The sequence below is a fragment of the Pteronotus mesoamericanus genome, unplaced genomic scaffold (genome assembly GCF_021234165.1).
Source record: "Pteronotus mesoamericanus isolate MK-2021 breed Mesoamerican mustached bat unplaced genomic scaffold, CSHL_Meso_final contig_33, whole genome shotgun sequence".
NCBI classification, from domain to species: domain Eukaryota; kingdom Metazoa; phylum Chordata; class Mammalia; order Chiroptera; family Mormoopidae; genus Pteronotus; species Pteronotus mesoamericanus.
The window spans coordinates 691,231-718,629 of record NW_026555135.1 but is presented as its reverse complement, the minus strand read 5'-3'; the positions used below and the strand labels follow the sequence as shown (position 1 = coordinate 718,629).

Here is a 27,399-nt window from a genome sequence, read left to right as displayed (position 1 = left end):
TGTTCATATGGAAAATAACATGATAATAAATAATATAAGAATAAACTCTGTTTTGCATACTCAAAACTACAAACCTACTTTTGTCCCACCCTGTATCTGTAAAAGCACCTAGCACAGCACTTGACACATAGTGGGCTGCTGTTATGTAGTTAGGTCCCTCTACAACTTTCTCTGTGGTCCCCACTCCATCCTCTAGGACTACACTGCTCCCTTTTCTTGTTCCAGACCTTTAAACATTAGGAGACAGAGCTCTGAGCCAAATAAGCCTTGGTTCCCTAAATTGTGGTTTCAAGTCTTTTCCCCGCCATGGTCCTTTTCCTATGAAATGGTCACAAAGTTTTTGGGGCCCCTTCTGAATTACAGTGTGGCATGGCCATTACTGTAAGGGAGCAGGGCGGTGATCCCCTTTGTTAGAGATTTTATGATTTCATTAATATGACCCGAGCTTGCATTAGCTTTCTAGGCAGCTGCATTATGCACACCTGGATTATGTTAAGCCTGCAGTCAACCCAGCCTGCTGAGAACCAGGGCTTCACGTACTTCTATAACCTTTTGTTTGGATTTGTTTTGCCAAGCCTGTTTTAACCTAAAGGCAAGACTGCTTTCAAGCCTCGTATTGCCAGGTGACTCTGAAAGTGGTGGAGGTACTATGGAGACCACCAGAAAGAAAAATAAGGGATGGATTGGGTCTTCCTCATCTTGAGTGTAGGAGAAGAATGTCTCTTCAAGGGGAAGGCTCTAGAAAGCAGAACTAATCAAAGAGGATCTCTGTCCCTCAGATAACCTCCTTTCCACTTAATGCTTTTCCTTCTGTATTATTTTCTGTCATTTGGTTAGTTCCATCGGATACTTGTCATATGCTGGCCCCAGGCTTATATAGGAAAGAGGGGAAGAAGATAGGATGCGGGCCCTGGAAAGTAGTGTGGTTAACTAAAGGGAGCATGGGCTCCCACTCTAGACTGCCATTTATTGGCCATGTAATCTTAAGCAAATCAGTTACCCTCTGAAAGACTCAAGCTCCTTCTCCAATCACTGGATTAGGTGAGTTCATGCATGTCAAGTTCCTGATGCATAGTAAGCTTCCCAAGAAATGTGAGCTTTTATGAGCTCTGTCATTTAAGAGTTTTGCAAGACATGAAGAGCCAAGCATACTCTATGGTCACTGACCCTATACAAACAGCTCTCAGAGCAACTATGATACTCAAAAGACTTACTTTGTGTACTTACTTGTCTCATTTCCCTACTCCCAGTTCAGACTGGGAGCTCATTGTGGGCAAGGACCGTGTCCAGTTAATCTTAGAAACCAACACAGAGTCTGGCTTCAAGATGAGGCTACTTAAGTTTTATTCCTGGGATGAACCTGAATTAAATGAAGGCCAGATCTTTGCTCAGGTTTTGTGGTTGGCTTTGGCCAGTCCATTCTTTAATGAAAATCTGACCAAGTTCTGGAGCTTGGCTGTGGTGGCTCACATGCCAACCCTATTTGAGAAGTTTGAGCCATCTCTGCGTCTCAGTGCTATAGTGTGTCAAGCTTCCTGGCAACTGGCTAGCTGCCCAGTTGCCCTGTACAGCTGCCTAGAGTCCTGCTGTAGAGCCAGTAGGTGGCGCCCACGGCCCTTTCCCTCACTTAGCTTCCTGGATGGGCCTTTCCTTCTCATCACAAAGGCAGCTGCTGACTGGGACCTAACATATAGCCCTGGGCAGAGGTACCCAGATGAGAGTGCTCTGGACCACCCTTCTCCCTTTCTGACCTTATATTTTTGCTTTTCACGTTTTGTTGAATCTCAGCCATGGTACACACTGGGGAAGTAGAGATATTTCGCATAGAGGATCCCAGGATCATTAGGGGAATCTGCTTCTGGCTACCCTTTCTGGCACAACTTATGTCTCTGACTCCAGGAAGTCGTCCCTGTGGCTCTATTGCTGTGACCTACACTCATATGGCACTTTCCTCCATGGGCTTTGCTTGTATTTTAGCTACTTGCCAGTTGTGGAGCTGTGCAGTAAGCACCTTGAAGTCAAGGACACTGCAGAATTAATCTAAATGCCCTCCATATTCTGATCAGAGTCCTATAATAACCAGTCTCATGAAAAGTTTGTGGAATGAGTGGATAAATAATAGAGAGTAGTTCCTCAAAAAATTGCTGTCCAAATTGAAGGACATTCTACAAATAAACTAACCTTACTTTGCAAAAATATCAATATTATGAAAATCAAAGAAAGGCTGGGAAATTATTCACAATGAAAAGAAACTGAAGACACATGGAATGCTTTATTCTAATATTGATCCTGGCCTATATCTGGATCATTTGGGCGGGGGGGCGCGGGGAGATTGCTATGAAGGATTTTATTGGGATAATTGAAAAAAATTGAATATGAGCTATATATCCGATAAAAATATTTTATCAATGTTAACTGTTCTGAATTTGATCATTATTGGTTAGTGATTATATAAGAGAATGTCCTCACACTAGGAAATAGATGCTAAAGTATTCGGAAGTAAAGGGCATAGTGTCTGAAACTAAACCTCTTGGGAGTAGTAAAGCACATGAGGCAAAATGTGATGAAAATCTGTAAAGGATATATGAGAGGGGTTTTGTGTGTGTATGCTATTTTTGTAACTGCTCTGTATATTAGAAATCATTTCAAAATAAGAAGTTAAGAAAAATAACCTGTACACTTTAATTTGTGCCAAGTTCCTGCTAGAAACTATAAGAGAGATGGGACAAAGAATGGTTACCCCAGCACTGGACTTTACTCTGTTTAATTCAGGAGTATTCACTGAGGTTCTGATATTGCTCCTCCACTCTGTGCCTTTGAACAAATAGAACAATAGTAACAATGACAACTAACTTTTGGAAAATGTGTTTTCACCTACATCATTTCCTTTGGTCATCTCAGCACCCTTGTTAGGTAGGTCTGGCAGGCTGATAATGTTAGGAGACTGAGGTTCAGAGAAGTTACTGTGACCTGCCCACAGTCAACAGCCTGGAAGAGACAGGTGCAGGCTACTATTCAGATTATCCTATTCCAAGGCTGATGATGCTTTTTGAACCTCCTCCATATCTGTATATATGAAAGGATTGAATTGGATTGACGTCTGCAGATCCTTCTTCAGGTCCAGAAATGTTAAAGTGTGCAGGCACATTACACAGTGTGCCTGCACTTGTAGGTGCAGTCCCTCTTCCCCCTCTGCCCACCCACTTTCCTTTCAAGTAGCCAGGGCGTGACAGTGCTGGGATGGGCCAACGCTCTAGGAGTGAGAACTTCTGGAGAGGAAGGGTCTTGAGGGGGTCCTTGAAGGAGAGTGCCCAGTTCAAGTAGTGGATGCAAAAGTTGCCTGAGAGGCCTTGTGTCTGTGGAGTTAGAGCCCCGGGACCCTCCCTGCCTGATGTGGCCAGTCCAGGCTGGGGTCTGAAGCAGCCTCCTCTTGCTTGCCCACCCCTCCCAGCCCCAGCTGACTGGGTAGATAAGGCACAGATGGAGGCTGTGTGTGGATTCTAGCCCCAGGCACCGTGCCTCTCCTCAGACAGCCTGGCCTGGTGCTGTTATTACTGTAAATAGGACCTTCTGCGAGGCTCCAGCCAGGGCCCTGATAGTGATCATGATTGAGTCTGCATGGCTCACTGCTTCCAGGCCTCTGATGCAGGTGGGACAGGGCTCCCTACCCTTCAGCCCCCTCCCCAGCTGCAGCTGAGGGCCAGTTCATGCTAAGGATCCGGAAATCAGTTGGAACAATGCACAATTGAAGTTCAGTGGCCGCTTGATATTGATTGGTATAAAATGGGGAGGAAGAAGAATCAAGTGGTAACTCTCCCTCTCCTGAGTAGGCGAGCTGGTTAGACAGAATCACTGAAAACTGCCCCATGTCCCTGTGGGGGACTCTCACCCTCCCTCCTACACACAGCAAGCCTGAGGAGCTGTCTTTTCTTTGGAAGTCTTGCTGATGCCCATGTCTGCTAGAAATCCACTTCTCAATTTTGATGCTACACATATTTTAGAACTGGTAGGGATTTGAGAAATCGTTTAATTTAGTACCCTTACTTTACTGAAGAGAAAAGTGAGATTCAGAGAGAGTTACTCAGGATCTCATAGCTAGTTACCGAGAGAGCTGTGACTGAAATCCATGGCCTCTAGCCCAGGTCTGTGCCTGTGTCCTCAGCCCTGAGAGTGAGAAACTGCACTCACACCCACATATACACAGAAGCCTAAGTTCTTTGAAAAAGTCAGGCACACAGGTATAAAACAAGTAACTCCCAGCAGAAGACAGACATACTGGTCAGAGATTAGGAAAGTGCTGTAGACATTCATTGGTCCAGCCCCTGAGCCCTCTGGTGGGTGAGCCAGTCTCTGTGCCAGCACCAGGAGCGAAGGGACAAAGCACGTCCTCAGTTCTAAAGGACCCTGCTGCGACCAGGGGAGCGAAGCAAGAAACTGTGATAAATGTTGATGCAGGTTAGCAGAGGTGCTTAGCAGCATCAGAGCTCTCTTAGGACAGGCTCCTTGGAAGAAAAAAGGATGTTGTTTTTTTTTTCTAAGGAATTTTTTTTAAAGTAATAGTATGTTCATTGTTATGAAAAACAAAACTTCAGACAGTACAGGAGCCTTCACATCATCCGCTCTCTTTTCCCCACATTAGAGGTAATCACTGTTGCCTGTTCAGTCCATAGTCTTCAGAACTCTCTTGGATCCCTAAGAGATTGGAACAGCTTTTTTTCTCCCCTTGATTTGTTACTCTTCCGTAGAAATCCTCAGCTCTTGGCCTAAGGAGCACTTATTCTACTGAGACCCTTGCCTGGGAATTTGAGACCATTTATTTATCAATCCACAGAAACATTTGGGGACTTGTGTTCCAAGTTCTGTGTGTACCTTTCATATATTCTATATCCTTAAAACAGAGTAGACACTAATTGGAAAATGATGATGATAATAGCATAGGCTCTTCTATTTGTACATTGCTCTATTGCATACCAAGTATTTTTACTTATTTTGTCTCATTGTGTCTTCATAGTACCCTTGTGTGATATATGGAGTAGGGCTGGCAGGGTATTCTGAATTTTTTAACAGATGGAGAAACAGACTCAGAGAGCAGGAGTTGTCATCCAGATGAGGGGACTGAGGGTCAGAGAGGCTAAGTCGCTCATTCATTCTGGCCCAGGAAGTGCCAGAGCCTGCATTTGAACTGAGGCCTCTTCTCTTATTCTCCTATCCCACCCTACTGCTTGCGAGTTGTACAAGGGCTGGGATTCAACTCTGGACTTCAAGTGTGGTCGTCTCTCTATCTTCTACCCTGGGTCATCGCCAATTAGTGTCACCCACCACTTCTGTGCCAAGCAGGAGACCTAGTTCATTAGGGAAGGACCTTTCACAATCAGTGAGCCCAGAAAGGCCTGCAGTGCCCACCCCCACTCCCAGCCCCCGGACACAAGCTGCTCTGCCCTGAGTGGCAACCTGCATTAAGCATTCCACTCATCATCTCAGGGATGATGGAATCCTAACCTTTTCGGAGACACCGTGCTCTGTCACAAGCATTGCTCTTTTTAAAAGAGATTAATTCACTTGCCGCATTTTGTCCGTTGGTGAAAATCACAGGGGAGAGCAAGGGTGGCTTTCTTAGGCCTCAGAGGCCCTTTCAGCCACTCTCGGCAGGCAGCCACCGGCCCAGCTGGCCCAGGACTTTGAAATGACTGCCCGCTGGGCATTCACTTGCAAAGCAACAAAATGAAATGGAGGAGACCTGGGTTTGTGAAATCCTAACTTTTGGGGCTGCTGTACACACAGAGGGAAGTGGGGGAAGGGCCCACGCAGCTCCTAAAGAGGAAAAGTTGTTTGTAGTTGGGCTAGTTCGTGGTGGTGTTTATTTTGTTCTGGTCCTTAACTACCAGGTGCCACCACTCCCGTGGAATTATACCATGTCTATCTCTTTTCATCCTTACAACCACCTTGCACAGTGGGGATTAATGTCCCCTATTTCACAGGTAGCAAGTGACAGAGCCAGAATCTGAACTTCAGCTTTTGGATTCCAGGGTCATTGCCTTTCCCATTACACCTCAGCTCCAAGAGACTGCAAAAAAGGATGCTCAGTGAGGAAGCTAGTCAGGGCCCAGAAGCTGGAGTCTTGCTGCAAAACACTAAGATTTGTCTCCTGGGAATGGTCCCTCAGGTTTGTGGGACCCTTTCCATCAGATTACACTATCACCTCCTAAAATCTTAGTGGGCCTATGAAGAGACCGAAGCTTAGAGAGATGATATGCCTTCTCTAGGGTCTAAGAGTAGAAGGGGCAGAACTGGAACTAGAACCCAGGTCTCCTAACTCTGTCCTGTGCTTTTTCTACTCTATTAACTGAAAGGATTAGCAAGATTGGAGAAGCCCTCTCGCCTAGAAGTCCCTCCTCTTAAAAGAAAACCTTACAGTGTACAGAAAAGGAGATCCTAACATGCTAACATGCATATAACAAGTAGCTTAAAATTGCTGGTAATCAGAGACATGCACGTTAAAACAATGATATGAGATCCTTTACACCTATTGGACTTCCAGTGATTAAGAAGCTGGCTATTGCTAAGTGTTTGCTGGAGAGTGATACACAGGGAACTCCCCTGTCCTACCCTCCTGGTGGGAGGGTAGATGGAGCAGCTGTCCTGGAGCGGATCTTGGCACTATTAGTCAAATCAAGTAACGCAAACCGAAAAACCGTATCTCACTCTGAGTACATGCTCCAGGGCAATACTCACACAGGTCCAAAGGTCACATGTAAGAGGATGTTCTTTGAGCATTGCTCTTGTGGTCAGGAGATGGGAGAGCAGAGAGGGAAAATTTGGTTGGAAGTGCCCTGGAAAATTATGCAGCAGTTTAAAAAGTGGAACTGTTGTATACTTAACAGTATGAGCGTACCTTAAAGTACAATTATTTGTGAGGAAAAAGTAATAAACGAATATATATACACGCATACATGTAAAAGAAAAGCCTGGTTGGTTTAGATCCTGGAAAGTAAGAACGTCTATCTTGTCTCCTTGTCAGTTGCTAGCATATGGCTGGGCACAAAGTGTGTGAGTGCACATATTTGTTGAATAAATGAACAAAGGAGTTCCTGGAGCCAGCCTGGCTGACTTACCCAGGTGATCTTCTGTGACCGTGTCTCAGAACCCCTGGGTATTGGCCAACCTGCCATCACCAGCTTGAGACCAGAACACTTTGTTCCCTCAGAGGGACAGAAGTAGAGTAGGGTACCAGGCAGCAGCCATCCAGTATTGAATACCTACTGTATGCCAGGGATTGGTCCGCGATCACTGTAAATTAGAGATTATTGTCACTATTTGATAGGTGAGAAAACTTGAGTCTCATGGAGAATTGATTTGCTCAGGGTTATCCAGCTGGAGCAGAATTTGAATTCAGGTCCAACCTTACACCAAAGCCCTTCATTCATCCTTTTTGTTACACTGCACTCAACCCTCAAGGAGCAGGAGGAGGAGAAGGCATCTCAATCTTCTTTCTTCAGCCCTGTCTCCAGAGCAGTGCTGCTTCCAGAATTCTCTGTGCCCACCAGGCAGGGGAACATGGGTCTATGACCCACTGAAAGCATGAGGGATCCTGGCCGCGTTGTTTTTCCTAGCCATGCCCTGGTTTCTCACATCTCTGCCCTAGCTCATCTCCTTAGGTCTGTATTACAGCAGTCTCCAAACTGGTCTCCTTGTCCCCATTTTCTACTCTCTCCCCTTTCAAATTCAGCGTGCTTAAGCTATTACGTTAATTTTGAAATTTCTTTTGCCCGAAAACCTTCCATGACAACCCCACTGCCTATGGTGAGAGTCTAAGGAATGGCAAATAGGTTTCCTCTCTGTTGCCAGTGTCAGTTGATTGACAGTGGCTGATTGGAAACAGTGTTGAGGAGGATTCTGAGGCTCTTTCAAAGACTCCACAGGAAGGAACTGCTTGGAGAGGTTTGTGATTTCTGACTTAGATGCAGGAGTGCGGGACAGTGGCACACATGCCAGGCATTTGTCAACTCTTTAGATTGGGTTTGTAACCCAGGGTCCCCTGTGCATTTCATGAGGACCTGTGAGTCCCCGGACATTGTATATTTAAAAAAAGGGGGGAGGGGCGAGGGAGGGGAAGGTATGTGTGCTCCTGCGTCCTTTTTTGGAGAGAGTCATCAGCTTTGATCATACTTTTAAAGAAGCACATGGCTCAAAAAAAGTTTATGCCCACTGTCGTGGCCTCCTAGCTTGGGTTTTGAGGCCCTGTTGTAGGCCCTGCATACCTCAGCAGCGGTTTCTCGGCTGTGAACTGTCACCCAGATGGATCTACCTGATCTCTGAACATACCTTTCATTTGCTTCCCTCCTTCTGAATAGTATCCTATTCTGTTTGTCTTAACTGCATTATACTTTCTCCCTTGTCTCTAAACCGTTTCCCTTCTTCGAGGCAAAGTTCAAGTCTTTCCCTTCTCATGTCTCTTTAATTTGGTCCTGATACTCTAGTCTTCTGGACTGAGGATCAAAGAAGTGAGGCCGTCTGCCAGGATCACCGTTAGGATCAGCACTCCAGTCTCTTAGTTCTTAGAACCCTGTGCTCTCCACAGCACCCCTTGGCCTGCAGACCAGGGAAGGTATGTCAATTAGGAAGGAGATTTTGTGCAAAAAGCAATTTTTGGTCTCATAGAAAATTCATCCCCAGGTTTTTTTTTAGCTTCTTTAACATTCTTAGCCATATAAAATTGTTCCTCCACAAAAGAAACTTAACAGTGTATGTGGTAAGAGGTATAGAAATCCTCCAGACTAGACATGAGAGATGAGGGTTTCCCAGCCTCCTGTCCTGACACTCTCCCCTTACATTTTGTGCCTTAGTCATGCCAACCCTCTTTCAGGCCTTCATATACCCCATGCTGTCTTCTTCAGGAGAGAGGCTTCACAACTCTGCCTGGAACACCTCTTCCCCTCCCTCACCCCCTTTTTTTCTGGCTAACTTCATATTATCACCTCCTCAGAGAGACCTCCGGATCACTAAAACTGGGCTAGGCTCCCTGGTTGTGCCCTCACCCAATGTACAGGTATGTGCTTGTTGGCCTGTCTCCCCCCTCAGGCTTTGTGTCTTTTCATCCTCCCAAAGCTTAGTCACCTGCTTACCTATTAAACAGCACAGAGGTTTTATTTGGCTTTTATTCAGAGGGGTATTTCCTACATAAGAATGGTACTAGGACTCATCCCCAAGCCTCTGGACTTTCTGCCAGTGCCCTTTCATCTAGAACCCCTGAAGAGTAGATACCCTCCCGGTTCCTCCAACACCCTCCCCTGCCTATTCTTCATAAGCAGACCTGCCTTGTTGGTGAATCACTCTTGACTTTTGGTCTCCCCCTTTCCTGGCCTTCTCTAGCATTTCTGGTGGGAAGCCAAACACTACAGGTTTTGGTTCCTGCTCTCCTGAGTCCTTTCCCACAGCTAAATTAGGTACTTCCCTAGGGTGTAGCTAATTTACGCCATGCCTTCTCCTCATCCCCATTCTAGAATCTAGCACAGGACCCAGCACATACTGTGGATTTGTTGAAGTCAAGTTAGTCTTTCGTCTTCCATGTGACATGGATCCAGATTTAGACTAGAGGAAGGGAGGTGAGGTGAAAAGCATTCAGGCTGTTAGAGCCGTTATCCACCTGGGTTCCAGTCACTGTATTGTCTCTTTGCTAGTTTTGTGACCTTCATCAAGTCATTTCACCTCACTGAGCTTGTTACCTTATCCATGAAGATAAATTAGTATCAACTCCTTAAGCTTGTACAAAGAGTAAATGAGAACATGTATGTAAAGTTCTGAGGATAGTTTCTACTTGTAGCAGGTGCTCAGTAAGAGTGCATTCTGTTTACTCCCCTTCTCTCTATTGACTTGCACAGGCCCTCTTCCCAGCACCCAGAATTCAGGCTTTTAGTGGTATACTTAAAACCTCTCTTTGTTCATTTGTCCAACAACTGTTGCACCCCTGTAATGTGCTAGGCAGTGGCACATAGAGTCAAATAGGCTCATGTGGACTCTTCTAGAAAACCAATTTAGCATTTCTAACATTGTTTCCATCTTTCCTTGGGTTAAAAGGTTTCCGGTTTTCAAAGAGCCACCATACAGATAAACTTGAAGAGTGTAATCCTTTCGTAGAGTAGGAACTACCTAGATAAGAAATATCCCGGGGCCCTGGCTGGTGTGACTCAGTGGATTAAGTGCTGGCCAGCAAACCAAAGGGTCACCGGTTTGGTTCCTGGTCAGCGTACATGCCAGCATTGTGGACCAAGTGCAAGAGGCAACCAAGCGACGTTTTTCTCTCTCACCATTGTTTTTCTCTCACTCTTTCTCCCTCCCTTCTCCTCTCTGAAAATAGATAAATAAAAAGTATTTTTTAAACAAAAAGTATCCCTGGGTATTTGGTGCTAAGCACAAGGAAATTCTAAGGAAGAAAGAGAGATCTGTGGACTGGATGATTCAAGGAAGCCTTCTTCAGGGAGACTCCTCAAACTAGGATTGTGTCCCATGGCATGACAGTAGGATTAGAATAGGCAGCAGAGGCAGGAGCATTCTGGACTGAGGGAGTAGGAGTGTCAGGGTATTAAGGCAGGAAAGGCACATTTTTTTCCCCTCACAAGGCTGGGAGGATAATAGCAAGGGGCAGGCTCATTTAAGGGAAGGAGGGAGAGAGGCAGGGGAAACTTGGGGTTGGGGAAACTGGCCAGAGATGCTGAGATGGGTGTTTAGTTCTCAAAGGCCGTTAACTATTTCTAGGATCATCCAGCCCCCTATTTGTTGACTGTCTCATTTCTTCCACTCTTAGGTCCATGATAAGCCACACACTGAAAACATTCCTCTGTCTTCTAGGCTGTTGGCCGATGGTGCAGACGTCAATGCAAGGCACAGGCTTGGCTGGACAGCACTTATGGTGGCAGCCATCAGCCGAAACTACAGGTGAGAGATCTCCTTCTATACAGGGCACCCTTAGCCAGATCTCTTCAGATCACATTCATGAATCCTCTCCCACCCTTGCCTGTCACCCTGCTGTCTTCTCCAGAGGCAGGGAGATGAACTCAGCCTAAGGTACCAGTCTATACCCAGTGCAATGGAAAGTATAGGAGATGTGGAGAGAGGTGTAGCTGTGGATCTCAGCTCCATCATTCATTGGCTGTGTGACCTTAGGCGAGTCATTTGCATTATTGAAGCAATGAAATGTTTGAAAGCCTGTCATAAATGATTAAGTGTACTTGTGTGAATTATCATCATGTTTTCATTATCTACCATCTGTGTGTGTTGAAAAGTCTGCAGTCACTGTCCCTAGGAAGGGCTTGTCTGTGCTATTTCTTTGGAGGTTCTGATGGGAATAAGGGAAGGTGGGTGCATTCCTGCTCTCCCAATGGAGGCCCTGCTATTTTCCTACCTGCTTGCCCATTTCCTCAGGGTGAAGCTGTTGTGTAAAGATCAAAGTAGTCCACTTTGTGTAGAGAGTTATCGTTAATTCTCACAACCACCTACAATATATATGTTGTTATTCTCATCTCGCAGGTGAGAAAACTGAAGACAAAAGAGGTAAAGTGATTTGTCTAAGGTCACACAGACAGGATTTAAGGCCTGGTCTGGCTGTCTTCCAACACAAAGTTCGTGTGTTTTACTGCTGCCTTCCTCTGCCAGATCCCAGGCTAGTGCTGGATGCTGTGATTGTGCAAAAGAATTGACTAAATAAGAGCAAAAAGAAATGCATTCAAAGAAAATAGACTGGGCACTTTAGTAGTAGCCACTGAAATTGATAGCAGGATGTACCAATTTAAATTTTTCCTTCAAGCAGATTTTTGAAGCTTTAATCTGCCAGTCCTAGCCACCTTTGAAAGGGTCATAAATGTGATGGAAACCAACATAGAGGGATTATAATGTATGGGTGGCACTGCCTCAGACTGCCTGAGAGACTTAGCAGTACTCTTCTCTCATCTTCTATCATGGACTTATTCTCAGCACTCCATTTCCTATATGCCTCTTTAGCTCCTAGCACTCAGGCCTTTTTTTTTTTTTTTTAATTGATTTTAGAGAGAGAGGAAGGAAGAGAGAGAAAGGGAGAAACATCAATTTGTTGTTCCACTTATTTATGCACTCATTGGTTGCTTCTGGTATGTGCCCTGACCAGAGATCAAACCTGCAACCTTGGTGTACTGGGACAACACTCTTAACCAGCTGAACTACCCAGCTGGGGCAAGCACTTAGTCTTTAGAAGAAAAAATTGATGTAAATGGACTTTGCAGTTAAGAGACGTGGGGTCTAGTCATGGTTCTGACCCTTAGTTGAGTTTCAGAATTCTATGGCACCATTTCTTCACCTGAAATTAATTATTTCTACAAATATTTGGTAAATATTTACTCTGAGCCGGGCTCTGTGCTAATCAGAGGAGAATGAGAGACCTTGGGAACTTGTGGCCTAATGTGGAAAAGAAAGGCAGGTAGAGAGAACGTAGTGTGGTCAATGATGTCAGAGCACTGCGGACAGGATGTTTTCAAAGCAGAGGGTATGAGAGGACTGAATTTGGCAGCAGAGTAGATTCTCTCTATATGCTTGTGAGAATGAAATGAGATAATATATGTGCAAGAGGTTACAAATTGTAAGTTATTCTATTCTGCTCACATTAGACCTCTCTAACCTAAGTACCCGTTTATTCTACCACTGATAACCTACCCACCACTACTTCCACCCTACCCACCAGTCTTCTTTCCCAGCTTACAGGTGTCTCCATCTGCAAGAGACAGCCAGTGGTTGAGAAAGCAGGGTAAGGGGAGGGTACCCTTATATGCAGTGTGTTTTCAGTATTGAGACAATTGGAAATAACACTATACTTAAGAGTTCTGCCGATCAGTGAGTAGGTAGCTTTCTCAATCTAATGAGTTGTTGGTTTAACTGATTGCCTGTCTTTATCCAGAGCCATTAGCAAATTAGTGATGCTTGTTGAGCAAAGTGAGAGTGTTGGCTTGTATTTATTTGCTTTGGTTCCTAGGACTAATTATTGGTGTAGTAAGCATCCATTTTGTGTCATCATCTTTCTTCAAGTACCCAAGAAAGACAGATTTTTAGTGAAAATAGCCTACTGTCAAGTTGGTGTATTTATTCACATCACAAATTTGGTGGGGGGCGGGGGGAGGCACCTACTGTTTGCCAGGCACTGTTTTTGACAAAGATCTCCACCCTCTTAGAGTTTATTTCTATACAGATGGTGGTCCCTGAGTAGAGGCAGAGACAAACAATAAACAAATACAGTAAATCACAAACTAAGTAAACTACATGAAATATTAGAAGATAAGATATGCTATGGAAAAAAGGAAAAGTAGAATCTGGTAAAAGAGAATCTCAGGAGAACCTTAGTTGGGGTGAGTAGCCCCATGGGTAAGGTGCCTTGGGGGTAGTCCTGAAGAATTATCACGTCCATACCAGCACAATCTGCCAATAAGTTTCTCCTTATTAGAAGTGTACTGATTCTCATCTAATCATATTCACCAAACACTCTGGTATAATGTTGGCTAGGCCTGAAATGCCACCACCTTTTAATTGGATTTGGATAAAGGGAACGTAGAGGGATAGCACCCCTTGATTCAAGGTTGAAAACAGAAATTCTTCATCTCCTTTAGAATGTTGGCAGTCCTAGATCAAAAGAGAGATCTTAAGAGTAGCCCAGTCATTTCATCCTCAACTGCCTTTAGTGAGCACTTGCTTAATGTGTTAGACCCTTAGGGACATAGAACAAAATAGTCTCTATTCTTAAGGAGACTAACTTCTTGTGAGCTTTTACTTATATGTATTTATTATTTGATTTTGAATAATAAAGCTAGTACTATTTTATTCAATTTTGAATAAGAAATATGGCACTATAGAACAAAAATTTTAAAAGTCTGTATGAGAACTTAATTTATAATTTATGTCTTCCTTTTATTTCCAAAAAGGGTTTGAGGTGACGTAAATTAAAATACAAATATAAATGTACACAGGAGAGTTAAAACTGGATCCAGATCAGAAATCATATTGGTAAAAGGAAAGATAATTATATCAGGATTGAACCAGAGTTTCTCTTTTCCAAAAATAGGTTTATTGTTTTTTGTAAAAATAATATAGAGAAGAAAGTAGCCATGAACTGAATTCCCTCTATCTAGAAACCAGTCATTGCATGTGTATGTGTATAATTTTACATAAATGGGATCATGTTGTACTCACTGTAAATCAGGTAATTAGTGGAATGAAGTATTAATTTGGATTGAAATTTCCCAATGAGCACGGCAAACAAGGGATATAGAAAGTTTTGTTTCTTCAGAAGAGGAGAACTTTGTTCTGACATTCTTTCATATTATCATTTCATGCATCCAGCAAACATTTTTCAAACTATACTGTGTCAGGCACTGATGTGCCAGGCTGTGAGGAGATTCAGAAAATAAGCATCACAGCCTTTGCCTTAAGAAGCTTACTTAGACTGCTGACATCAAGGACTTGAGTAATGTCCTTGTCTTCAGTAGCCTTTCTGCCAAAGATTAACCAACATTCTACTAGGAAAATTCTTTTGCCAGCTCTAGTAACAGGCGGGGCGTAGTCTTGACTTGAGGAGCAGTTACTGGGGGCTGGGCTCCTCTCTGCAGTGATCCTTCCATAAGCCTCATGCCACAGGCACTTGTTTAGCCTGAATCTGGGTGCCTCATTCTGTGTTGTACTCTGACCCAGTCCAGCTAAAGGCTAAGACACAGGGTCCCAGGATGATCACTGTGACTTAGCATAGCCTTTACTGGCTCGTGCAAATATACCCAGCCTTCAGCTAAATTCAATTAGTTTTTCTTCAAGAAGGGAAAGAAATCCAATTTTACCAAACATGGACAGACGGTGGAAGGCACTTTGATGTTACAACCTCTCAGTGATGCTTTACTTAGTCACAAGTTCATAAGCAAGAAGGCTTAATTACTTGGGAAAACACAGGATTAAAACCGGACACAATGGCTGAGTATCCGCTCTTGGGTGACTTGATTCGAACCCATGCACCCAGTTCGTGTGTGGTGCAAACTTTGATGTGCGCTATGACAACCTGAAAGTCATGACCCCCCTTAGGGAAGCTCCTTCATATGGCATTTGCAGGATATGTAGGCGGAGAGACAGGGCCTGCCAGGCCTGTTTGCTCAACTTTGATGTCCAAGCAGCCACAGGCCCCACTGTTTGCTCTTTCACTGAGGGATGGATTTGGAGCCTCCTACCTTTCCCAGTGGACAATGGTCAGCAATGGAGTGTGACGACAGTTGACCATTCCAGGAGCCTGGCGGACCAGAACAGGACTTGGGAGGCGCAGAGTCTGGGAGGCCAAGAGCTGTTTATAGGACAGCCATTTCTCCAGATGTAGCTTTCCCTGGAGCCTAATGTTGGTTGGGTGCTTACAGTGGAGGTAAAAATAGTATTACGAATTTTAGCAGGTACTGCTTGATGCTCTCTCTAGTGACACTAAGGTATTTGTAAATTGAAAATTTAAGTCTTTCCTGTCACCTTCATCAGTGTACATGCAGGGGATAGTGGTCTAAAAGAAAAATGGTATGATTTAGATCCTTATAATTTCTAATTCCTCAAAAAAAAAAAAAACTGTCAAAACACATGTCTGATAAAGGAATAGTATCCAGAAGATATAAAGAACTCTTATAAATTAGGAAAGGACAGACAACTGAGTTTTTAAAAACTGGGCAAAAGATTTGAGCGGACACTACCAAAAAAGAGACGGATAGTAGATAAGCACATGAAAAGATATTCAGCATTAGTCATTTATGAAAATGCAAATTAAAATCATAATGAGATGCCACTATATACTTATTAACTACAATGGCTAAAATTTAGAAAAACTGACAATACAAAGTGCTGAAAAAGTTATAGAACAATTGCAACATTGCCAATAGGGGTGCATGATGGTATAGCCACTTTGGAAAACACTTTGGCAGCTTCTTATAAAGGTAAAACATATTTACTATACAATCTAATAATACCAACTCCTAGGTATTTGCCCACAAGAAATAAAAACATACATCTGCAAAAAGACCTGTATGTAAATATTTAAGAGAGCTTTATTCAGAATTACCAAAAACTAGAAGTCATCCAGATGTCCATTAGCTGGTGAGTAGACAGATTATGGTACATCCATACAGTGGACCACTACACAGCAATAAAAAGACAACTCATACATACAACACATGGACGAATCTTAAAAGCCTTTTGCTAAGTTAAAGCCAGGCACAAAAAACTACCTACTATATAATTCCATTTATATGACAGTCTGGAAAAGGTAGTCGTGTAGGGACAGAAATTAGGTTAGTGGCAGCTAGGGTTCTGGAGTGGGAGGGCGGGCCCAAAGGAGCTTTTGGGGTTACAGAAATATTCTAAATCTTGATTTTGATTGTGGCAATACAATCAAAACTCATCAAATTGTACATCTTAAAAAGATGAATTTTACTGTGCATAGTCGATACTTCAATAAGGTGACTTATAAAAAATACTTTTAAAAAGGTCATCATCCCGCTCTAATTTTCATTATTAATTGCGACTAATGGCATACTGAAAATTCCTATTGTAGTGTTAAAATGAATTCTGTTGTTTAGGATTACCTGGGATGTTTTGAATTCTTATTGTTGATGGTATTTCACATTAGAGTATTATATATTCTGATCGCTAAGAGAGAATGGAAATTTGTGAATTCACATGATTCTTGGTGTCATGAAGTATAATTACTGATGAATAATGATAAATTCACAATACATGTGGTATAGAGTAGGCATATATAAATTTACGAAGTGTCATATGATTCTTCTTTATAGCAAGGAGAAAGTTCAGGGTACAAAACTGGAAGCTTGCCTCCTATCCCACATCATTCTTGGGTTCCTTGACCCTGGACTGCCAAGCAGGAAGACGGCCTAAATAGTGTAGCCATTGTGGTACTTCAGAAACCAAACATCCCGAAAGAATGAGGTGGCGATGAGAGATTCAGATTTCAGTGCACTTGGGCTTGCTGGTTGCTTTGAAAGCCCCTGCCTCAAAGTAAGACCGTGAGGCAGAGCACAAAGTTTCAGCAGAACTGTTTGAAATTCCCCACAAGAGTCTCCCTCCCTCCTCTGCCTTTTCTCCCGGAGTGCATTTCATCAGCATCGGAAGGACTGCTTCCCGGCACTGCCTTCCCTGCTTGGCCAGGGTCCCTGAGGAGCTGAGCTAATGAGTGGATAACACACATTTGCCAAGGCCTTCCTGGATGTGGTACCTGGGCTTTGTTAATTTTAAAATGCCGCCATCCTTGGCTGAAGACCATTTAATTCCCTCTCACAGCAGTCATTTATTTTTAGCATTTGCTTATTTTCCCTCCACCTTACTAAGGAGAGGAGGGCATTAAACCCTATCTTTAGGAAACCACCATCCCAAGCCAGATTGCTGTCCTGCAGTGGAGGTTTTACTGGCCTTTCTTTGTCGGGCTGACAACTCCACAGGTGTTCTTACAGCAAAGAGCCAATGCTGCTTTTGCAGCTGGACCAGGGGCAGCCTCCCTCGAAGGCTCTCCTTCCTTGCTGCTGGCCAGAGACAAAGCAAGTAGACCACCCATGCACCTATACTTCAGTTCAGGTTCTTAGGGGCCCGGACCACATAGAGGTTTCTCCTGCCTTAGAGGCCTACAGCCTCTTCCCAGGGTCCCCAGCCTCCTTTTGGCCTTGCTGTGTGATGCAGAGTAGGGCTTCCTTCAGCTTGAGGAGGCTGGGCTTTGTGCTGCCTGATGACCTGACGGTAGTAGTGAAAATGGTTGCCTTCTGCGTGCCAGGCCCATTGTTGAGCACTTCCCATGTTGGTCCTTATCCTCACTGCAATCCTAAAAGGGAGGGATTATGATCCCTATTTTACAGATAGGGGATAAGAAGCTCAGGGATACCCAAGGTTGTCTGGTAAGTGAAGGAGGGAGCCAGGATTTGAATCCAGGTCTCAGACCCCAAGCCCTTATCCTTTTCACTGGCCTATACTGCCTGTGGAGGGAAGGGGAAGGGAGCGAAGCCATGGGATGGACCAAGGGTTGCTGAGGCCAGGAGTCAAGTCATCTCAGTCAGAATTTCTTGATGAACACTATGTGTTGGAAGATTATAAGAAATCTAAAAACAGACAAACCTTGTCCCAAAAAGCTGTCAGAAAAGGGATAAAACAAGTCTCACTTTAAATGAGGCAGAATATGGTCCATACTCCAGAGAAGACCACCTAGAGTACTAGGGGGAGATATGAAAGGAGGCGCTTTCACATGAGGTGGGTCTTGAAAGATGGACAAGATTTTGATTGTTAAAGGCAGAGGGTAAGGAGAGCATTTCTGGAAGTTGAACCATTGTGAGTGTAGGTTCACAAAGGTGAGAGGGTAGGAATCTGTCAGAGCTAGAAGAACTGGCAGGGTCTGGAGACCAGAGAGTGTGAAGGAAAGGCCTTATCCAACATTGACCGTGATCCTCTCAGGCTGTGACAGTCTAGCATGTGGTGCACTCTAGAGCCAGATTACCTGGGTTCAAATCCAAGCTCTTTCTCTTACGAGTTATGTACCTTGGCAAATTCTTTTACATATCTGTGATTGTTTACTCAACCATAAAATGGAGATAATAAACAGATTACCTCAAAAGGCTATTTTGAGGTATAAATGTGTAAGTACATATAAAGTGGTCAGAACAATGCTTGCCATATAGTAATTACTTGATAAGGGATTGCTATTTTAGTTAGTAGTAGTAGTATAGTAGTAGTGGTAGTCCCTTAATCATCATCCTCATCCTCATCCTCATCATCACTGCAGGAAGGCTTCGGAGATTCTTTTTCCAGTCCTCTTTATCTGAGAAGCTGGGCCTAGAACATGGGACCCAGAGCAGAGAGCTTTGATGAGCGCTGGCTCTTGTCCCAAGTGGCCACCTGCCCAGTGCAGGACAGTGCCCAGTATTTCCCAGCAAGGAAGGGTGGGTGAGGGTGCTGGCCAGGTGCCCAGAATGCCAGCACCATGCCCCCCAGAAAAGTGTGCCGAGCTTGACATTTCTCCCACCCACCGCTGCTGCTGTGGCTGATTATCTCTGAGTAACAAAGAGTCATTTCTAATCCCATTTGGAATCGTTGCTCAAGATAATCCTGTTTCGTAGTAATGATATTCCAATTCCAACATGCACCCGATTCTAGTTTGGCAGGCGCATGCCTTGACCTCAGGCAACTCAAGACACTGCTCTCTGGAAAGCAGTGCCAGCTCATTTGCCTAACATGACAGTCTCAGGGTGTGCCCCCCCCCCTTCTCCAATGCTGTATCCTGTCTTGGGGTTCTGTGTTCAGTGCTGTCTTCATGGTTAGTATCAGTTGGGGCCAGGGAAGCATCCAGTGCTCACCCAGTTCAGCTGCTTGCAGAAGTGTGTTTCATTTCTAGGGACTGTGATATGGTCCACTCCTGTACTTCTTCTTTAAAGGCATCAGAGCCATGGGGCTCTGTCCTGTTCAGTAGTTATGTCACTGATTCCACTGTGACCATGGTTAAACGCCTATCTAATTAGCAGATTAAATGCAGCTTAAAGAGGTAGCAATTATCTTGGGTTAAAGAATTGGGGACATGAAAAAAAGAAGTCAGTGGGCTAGAGCAATGGTGATAAAAATTAACGGAGATAAGTGTTTTAGTCTACAATTAAACCAAGAACCAACTCTAAAATTCATATTGAGAGAGACTCAACTTAGCAATACTAGCAAGTGAAGCCTAGGAGCGGACTGAAAACTCAGTGTGTGTATCAACAATGCAGTGTTAAGACCTCCGCAGTGAATTGATTCAACAGATATTTACTGGCCTGTACTAGACCCCTGTGTGTGAAGAAACAGGTGGTCAGACACAGTCCCTGCTTTGAGGACCACATCATGTAGTTGTGTGTGACAGACAGGGTCCAGCACACATAACGCCCCTTTTTATTACATAAAATGTTTTACTACAAAATTGTACACATTTAATTCTATAACATAACAATGTCACACTCAAGCACACCATATGACATTTTAGGTGAAATGTTTAAATTGCTATCCATTTCGTGTGAGACGTTCATGTGCCTTACCAACCACACTCAGTGGCGTTACTTCTGGACCCTGTACTAGTAACAAGGGCTCTTAAAGAAGACTGCCTGAGTTTAAAACCTAGTTCCACCACTTAGTAGCTATGTTTCCTCATCTGCAAAATGGGAATAATGATAACACTTACCTCAGTGTAGGGTGGTTGTTTGCTTTTCTTATGGTTGTTATTTTTGTTGGAAGTCTAAGAGAGAAACCAGCCCCATTATACTCATGGATATTTGCCTAGAGAGGGCCTGGTCCAGGCCCTTACTGTGGTAAGAATCCCTAAAAACCAGGGCTTAAACATATCGGCCCGTAGGTTTGGCGGCCATGTATTATGAGCCACAGATTGAAAGACATGGAAAGGTATTTAGGAAGAGGCTAAGGAAGTGAAACTGAGGTTTTCCTGTAAATCTTGTGATGAGTGGTCTTGATTCCATGGCCCTCTGTTCAGTGTGTCGTGCCTTTCTTGACTCTTGCCCCAAATTATCTCTTCCTGTCTGGGCCTACCATTGATGTAGATCCTTTTCCATCTGAATTGAACTTCCTCTCATCCCACCTAGCTGCTATGATCTGCTTTCCTTTAACTACCATCTGAAAATATCCCTGTTCCTAGTACATAGTAGAGACTCAGTAACTAAGAGATAGCATGACAGACTAATGGATAGTTGAATGGATGAGAACGAGTGCGGTTTCGGGGAATGTACAATAGGTTTGGCCCCAGGCAGACTTAAGTTTGAATCTTAGTTCCTGTGCTTATTTAATGTGTACATATGGGCAACTTATATTGTCTTGCTGAGCCTCACTTTCACTTATAAAATGAGTCTAGTATCTCATAGCAAGTGATTATATGCATCTGAAATAGCGCGCGTAAGTGCTTAACACACTGTGGCTACTTTATCTACACAGATACTTTGCTTTCTACCATAATCTTTAGTTAGTTGCTCAAGGAAGCTGCCTGTAAAAAGAAAACCACTCTTCCTTCCCTCTTCACCCCCAGCTCATGCCCCCATGCCACAGGACCTCTAGATGTAATACATGCCATTTACCTTTGGTCTGCCCACCCTGCTTTCCTGTCTGGCCAGTAGACCAAATGAGACACAGCTCGTTTGACTTTCCAGCAAACCTGAGCTGTGACCTCTTTGCTTCCTACCCTCATTGAGGTGTGCACTGTGTTGAGAATAGGTCAACTCTTTGCCTTCTCTTGGGGACCCATGGCACTCATCGCAGTGATCCTGTGCTTTGGAAGTTGGGGGTGGAAGGAGGAGGAGTTGGCAGAGCTTCTCCTGAAGCTCAACATTGTGTGGGGACAACCTGGAGCTGGGATCACTGCCCTTGCTTTGCCAACTCCACGTGCTCACCAGCTGTCTTTGACATGTGTCGTCCCCAGCATAGGCCTCAGCTCACACCACAGATTTCCTTGATCTGTGTCACCTTGATCTGTTTCTTAAACAGATCTGTTTATGATCTGTTTCATAAACAAGGTGATGACCCCAAACCCCACTGGCCACTGAGAGCAGAAAGCCTTAAAATCGATCAACGTAACTGTCCTCCCATGTACTGTGATACCCCACTGCCCTAAAAGTGGGAGCTCATCAAGGTCAGTGTGAGCCAACCTTCCTATATGTGCTCCCACCTCTAGTCTAATTACAACCTGATCAGCCAGTTAAAATGGGCCTCATGGGAGCTGTGGCTCCAAAGGGAGTTTTCAGGAGTCCCAGGAACTGCCATGTAGCAGCTATCATCGTGTTCATTTTCTCAGCTTTGTCTGGGAATTGCCTATAGCCCAGGAATGGGCTGGTGCTCAGGAGAGGAGGATGGAGGTATTCCACAGCTAAAATCTCTGTGGCCTCTTTTGGTGGGAGAGGGGCTGATAGGGCTGAGATAGTTGCCTTCCACCTTTCTCCCCCATTTCCCACCAAATAAGTTAATGATTTCATTTATTCATGCACTTCATTCAGAAAACATCTGTTGACCACTTACAGTGATTCAGGCACTGATCAAGAAGCTAGGGGAAAAGGTTGAGACACGGCCCTTGCCTAATAGTCTAGCGAGAAAGGCAAATAAAAGTAAACAGGCAATGACAATACACTGTGATAAGGGTCACTTGCCCTGGGGGTGAGTACTGGGTTCTGTGCAGACAAAAGAGAAAGGGTATGGATCCAGGCTGGAAGACAGAAGGCTCAGTTGAGTTGGTTACTAAATCACTGAGGAGCCCTGAAGGTGAATGAGGACTGACCAGCGGAAGGAGGGGAACTCCTAGCGGGAGTGCCATATTCGATAACTAGTGCTCAGGGAGTTCATTGTTTTCACTGGGTCCTTAATTCTTCAGTCCCCTTGATCACTATCAGCATAGGAATCGGAAGTTCTGCAATTGTGAGACTCTCTGAATGAATACACTTTTGTAACAAATGGTCGGATTCAATTGATGACAAATAGAAAGGGAATAAACCCTTTTTGAAATTATCTGTCCATGTTTCCGCACATATACCCAGCCTGTTTCTTCTATCTGCTGCATCGTGTTTCACAAGGTGTGTCTACCACATTTATCTTATCCATTCCCCAATGAGGGACACTTGATTGTCTACAACTCCGTACTACTCTGATGCTCTGATGAATGCCCCATGTTGCCCTTTATGGACCTGTGTAAGAATTTCTCTGGGATAGCTGTACTCAGGAGCAGAAGTGCTGGACTATAGTGTAAGGTACTTTAATTTGACAAAGTATTATAAGATTGGCTTCCAGAATGGCTGCACCAGTCTCTCCCTGGACAGTGCATGAAGTGTCCCAGAACCACATGTCCACACCTGCACTTCGCATTTTTCAGCTGTCCAACTTTTGGTAATATGTTGAACTTAAAATGATACCTCGTTTTAATTTGCATTCCTCTAATAACAAATGAGCTTGAGGATATCTCTTCATATACTTAATAATATTTTTTATTTGTCTGTTTCCTCCTATAAGAATTGACTATTTATTTCCTTGCCTCATTTTTCTGTTGGGCTGCTAAAAACTGAGTTGAGACAAAGTGCTCCTACAGACAGTTAACTACCTGGGAGTCAATGCTGGGAAGTGATGGGCAATGTAGCAGAGTGATAAGGGCATGAACCTTGTAGCTAGACTGCCCAGGTTCAAATCCTGCCTTTCACACCTTACAGCTGAATGATCTTGGACAAGTTACTCTACCCCTCAGTGCCTCAGTTTTTTGGGGTTTTTTTTATATGTAACCTACTTCATAGCATTGTTGTGAAGATTAAATGTTAGAATATATGTAGTATTTAAAATAGCACCTGACACATAAGAAGTAAATACAAATGTTAGCTTTCATTATTAGACTACTGTCTCCCTCTTAGTCAACACTCTGTATATCTTGAGAAAATAGATACTTGTACCAGTAGGCAGTAGAAACAGGGCAGAGAGAAAAGCTCTTAGCCAGAATCAAAGCTTACTATTCCTATTCACATGTGTAACTTGCTGAGGTCTTGGCCTCAGGCCAACTTTCAATACCTGACCATTTCTAATTAGCCACGTTTTCAGGCCTGCCTGCCCCCTAATCAGCATGGCTAGCTTCGTCCTGTTGCTGCTCCTCTTCCAGCCTGTCAGCTTGATGCTGTCCCTCACAAACTTCACCTTCAATATATGCAAGGCCCTGTCCTTTTGGTGGGTCAGTTCACTTGGGGGGACATAAGAACAGAACAGAATCTGGTGGGCACACAGGAAGGCAAGTACTGCCTGTAGAGCCAAGTCACTAAAGAACAAACCCCCATTCTCTTGGGCTATAAACATTTTCTGACTCCCCCAATTAGTAAGGGAAATAGTGCATCTGGAGATTATCTCTAGCATTTGAGGTTGATACTGGCATTGGTAGGCATATCTTTCCGCAGACCACCAGAGGCTACATCCTGAGCTGGCCGGGAGAATTGCTGACATTCTTAAGCCTTTGCCCAGTTCATACATGTGGAGTAGTCCGTGTAGTTACTTTGAGTGGAGATGTTTCCACGGTGTCTTCTGCCCCCTTTAATCCAGCTGTTAAGACCATGAAGGCGTAGCCCATACACCACAGCCCACTTGGTACCAGCTACTTAGATTTAAGGCAGTAATGCCTAAGCTACAAAATGGCAGCTAGAATACCAGCACCAGAACACAGGGGAGGCCACAATTGTCCTCTGGTGACTCACCTTGAATAGTAGTGCCTGCCTCCCCTTGTGCTGTCAGATTCCAGTTTTATGGCTGACCCTGTACTCCCCTTGTCAGCCAGGTGTGCCGACTTACCATCTCCCCACGGAAGTCACTTTCCCCAAAAGCAGTTCTAAATTTGGAGATTTGTTTCTACTTAAGCCAAAAATACCAGAGAGGCAGAAATCACTTCATTTTCGGTCTCCTCACTGCTGCTCCTGGTTACTGTTTCTTTTGCCTTGCCCCCTGGTACTAATATATTCCTTGGTTTTTGGCTGCTTAGTTCATTTGTGGTCTACTGTTCTGCCTCAGCCTCTAGTCCTCGCCATCTGACTTGGCTTCTGACTCTCTGCATCACGTCTCTGCTACCTGGTCTTTGGCCCCTTGGTTCTGTTTTGATTATGGACTTTTTACCACTCCCAGCCTGGCCTTAGCTTTCTCTCACCTGGTTAGTCTCCTCCTCTGTTTCCGCCCTGCTGTAGCCCACAGGTCCACAAAGTTATTTTGGTAGCCAAAGCTAAGCATAGTCATGTAGCCCTCCAGCCTGATCAGGGTGGTTTCTCCAAGAAGGGCCTGATCCCCATGGAGCTCTGGGTTGGATGTACATGATAGCTGTGAAATGAAACGCCTGTTCGCTATCTGACAAGGTGTTTGGTGCTATTCTTGGCCACTAAGCAGCCACGGTTCCATTAGTCCTAGCTATATCCCATAGTGGGGCTGCTGCCTTTTGAGTTTTTATTAAAAGTGAAAAGAATCTTCTCTGAGGTTGCAGAATGAGTCACTAGCCTAGATGCTTGCCCTCTTTGGCCTTCAAGTTTGTGAAGTGAATTGCCCATTCCCTTTGATGGGTGTAGCAGCCCCAGGGCTGAGCCTAGTCACTCTCCTCTCCCTATCCTGCCAGACCACTGTCTGCCCTCTGGGGCCAAGGGCAGCATACTTGGTTGCTTGGACACGTCTTGCAGCCTGCAAATTAGACAGATAGGATCAATACTCATGAGCCTAGAGAGGCCCAGGTAGTATAGTTAGTGACACTAGTTGCCTGGAGGGACAGCCTGCCATGGAAAGGGGTGTGATTGAATAGTGATTGGATGCAACAGCTGAGGATTAACCAAATTATGTCCCTTTGAGTTTAGATCGACAAACCTTTCTCTCTTAGATTTTAAAAACAAGCTAACTTGTTCAGAATACAGAAGAGCCGCCTTCTTAATATAGGGAGGGATATGCCAGCATGAATCCTAAAAGTGATCAAATACGAATCTGGCATGTACTTTGGCCCAGACTCATGTTATTATCACTAGGATTATGTGGACAAAGGGATAAGAGCACGTATTTGTGGAACTCCTTCTATGTGTCAGGCACTATGGAGTTTTACATACTTATAACCTGCAAGGGAGGTATCATTATCTCCATTATTCTGGTAAGGAAATGGAGTCTCAGAGGTATACTTTGTTGTCCAAAACCACAGTCAGTAAATAATAGAGCTTTGATTTGGGATCCAGGTCTCACTGTGCTTATTATCAAATGTCATACTGTCTTCCAGTATAAGTGTCTCAGTTCATACTTCTCTTGACCTCCCCATAGCCTAACCACAGGGTCACGTGCATAGAAATAATAACTAATGTTTGTTGAGCACTTATTATAGGCCAGTCACTGTTCTAAGTACTTTACATACATTAACAGCCATGTGAACTAGATACTCTTGTTATCCCTGATAATTATGACATTGCAGAATGATGATTTTCTAATTTCATCCTTCCTTCTACATTTATTACTTGTCAATCTACAGCAAGGAAGACTTTCCTCTGCTCCCTTTTGACTTATTAATTTATTTTCAATACAGACTCATGGAATCTTATTTTACTCAATGGCTTATAATCCATAGCTGTCATTATTCATGTTGATGCTTAGATTGTCCCAGACTTTAAAGCCAATGTTCTTAAATTCTCTACCATACTACCTTTGTATCAGATGTTATTCCTCACTGCCTTCAGTTAGTTTGCCTATCTGTAACAACCCTTTTGTATGCTCTTGTGAGAATCTGACAGACTCTGCTATGAATTAAATATACGAGTTTTAAACATGGATTTTAGCTGCTTAGAGACTCTTTTCATTTGTCTTTGGGATCTTAACCCATATCCTAGATAAATTAAATGTGACAACTGCCCATTGCCCACCAAGGAGATCCTTTTAGGTAAGGTAAGTAGACACAGGAGACTCACCTGACCATGTTAGATCAGATGTGAAAGAACTTCAGCTATGTGGGAGATGGATTCTGGTTCTTTGACTTACCAGTGAGGACTGTGTGTTTGTGTGTTTGGGAATTATTGAAATTCATTCATCCACTCCACAGATAATTGAGGCAGGCCCTGCACCTGTTGAAGGAAATGAAATTCAAACCAAGTAGTACAGGGGAAAACCATCAACACTGCTGGTTACAGATACTAAAAAACTAAGAAGAGAAAAACAAAAACTATACTTGGGCTTTTTAATGGTTAAAATAATTTTTTAAAATATTGCCATTTACACCTTCAAAAGCATTAACAGTATTGAAAGTCATTAAGAAAAAGAGTAACATATTCAGAGAAAAAAATGGAAAAAGGACGTGAATAAGGGATTTGTGAAAAAAGAAACACACTGACTGTTAAATATACTTTTTAAAAAGCCCAGCCTCACTAGAGGAGTTCTGGCCAAGATAGAGGCAGATATGCTTTGCCTCCTCACAACAACCAAAAGAAGAAAACAGCCAGTTTTAAAACAGAAAACAACCAGAACTGCCAGAAAATCGAACTGTATGGAAGTCTGACAACCAAGGAGTTAAAGAAGAAACATTCATCCAGACTGGTAGGAGGGGTGGAGATGAGTAGCCTGGGTGGAGAGGAAGCCCGGCAAGGTAGCAGCTGGTGGAGTGGGCAGTCCCACGTTTGCGTGCAGATAAACCAGGAGGAACAACTGAGGAGGAAACAGACCTAGCAACCCAGGATTCCAGTGCAGGCAAAATAAAGCCTCAGAATCTCTGGCTATGAAAACCTGTGGGAGTTGTGGCAGCAAAAGAAATTGCCAGTCTCCTGAAAGTGGGGCAAGAGCTGAACAACCAGCATTGTTCCTTCTCTGACCCCTTCCACACATACAGCACCAGCGCACGGCAAAGTA

At 43.9% G+C, this 27,399-nt stretch overlaps 1 protein-coding gene across 3 annotated transcripts in view; it reads left to right on the top strand.

Moving 5' to 3' along the window:
- CLPB (ClpB family mitochondrial disaggregase) overlaps positions 1–27,399 on the top strand; it is a 142,600-nt gene that overhangs the window by 19,854 nt on the left and 95,347 nt on the right. For all 3 annotated transcript variants that reach the window (XM_054576225.1, XM_054576224.1, XM_054576226.1), the window contains exon 3: positions 10,846–10,932. In XM_054576225.1, the coding sequence (XP_054432200.1) occupies positions 10,846–10,932 (87 nt within the window). The remainder of the gene's footprint in view (positions 1–10,845; positions 10,933–27,399) is intronic.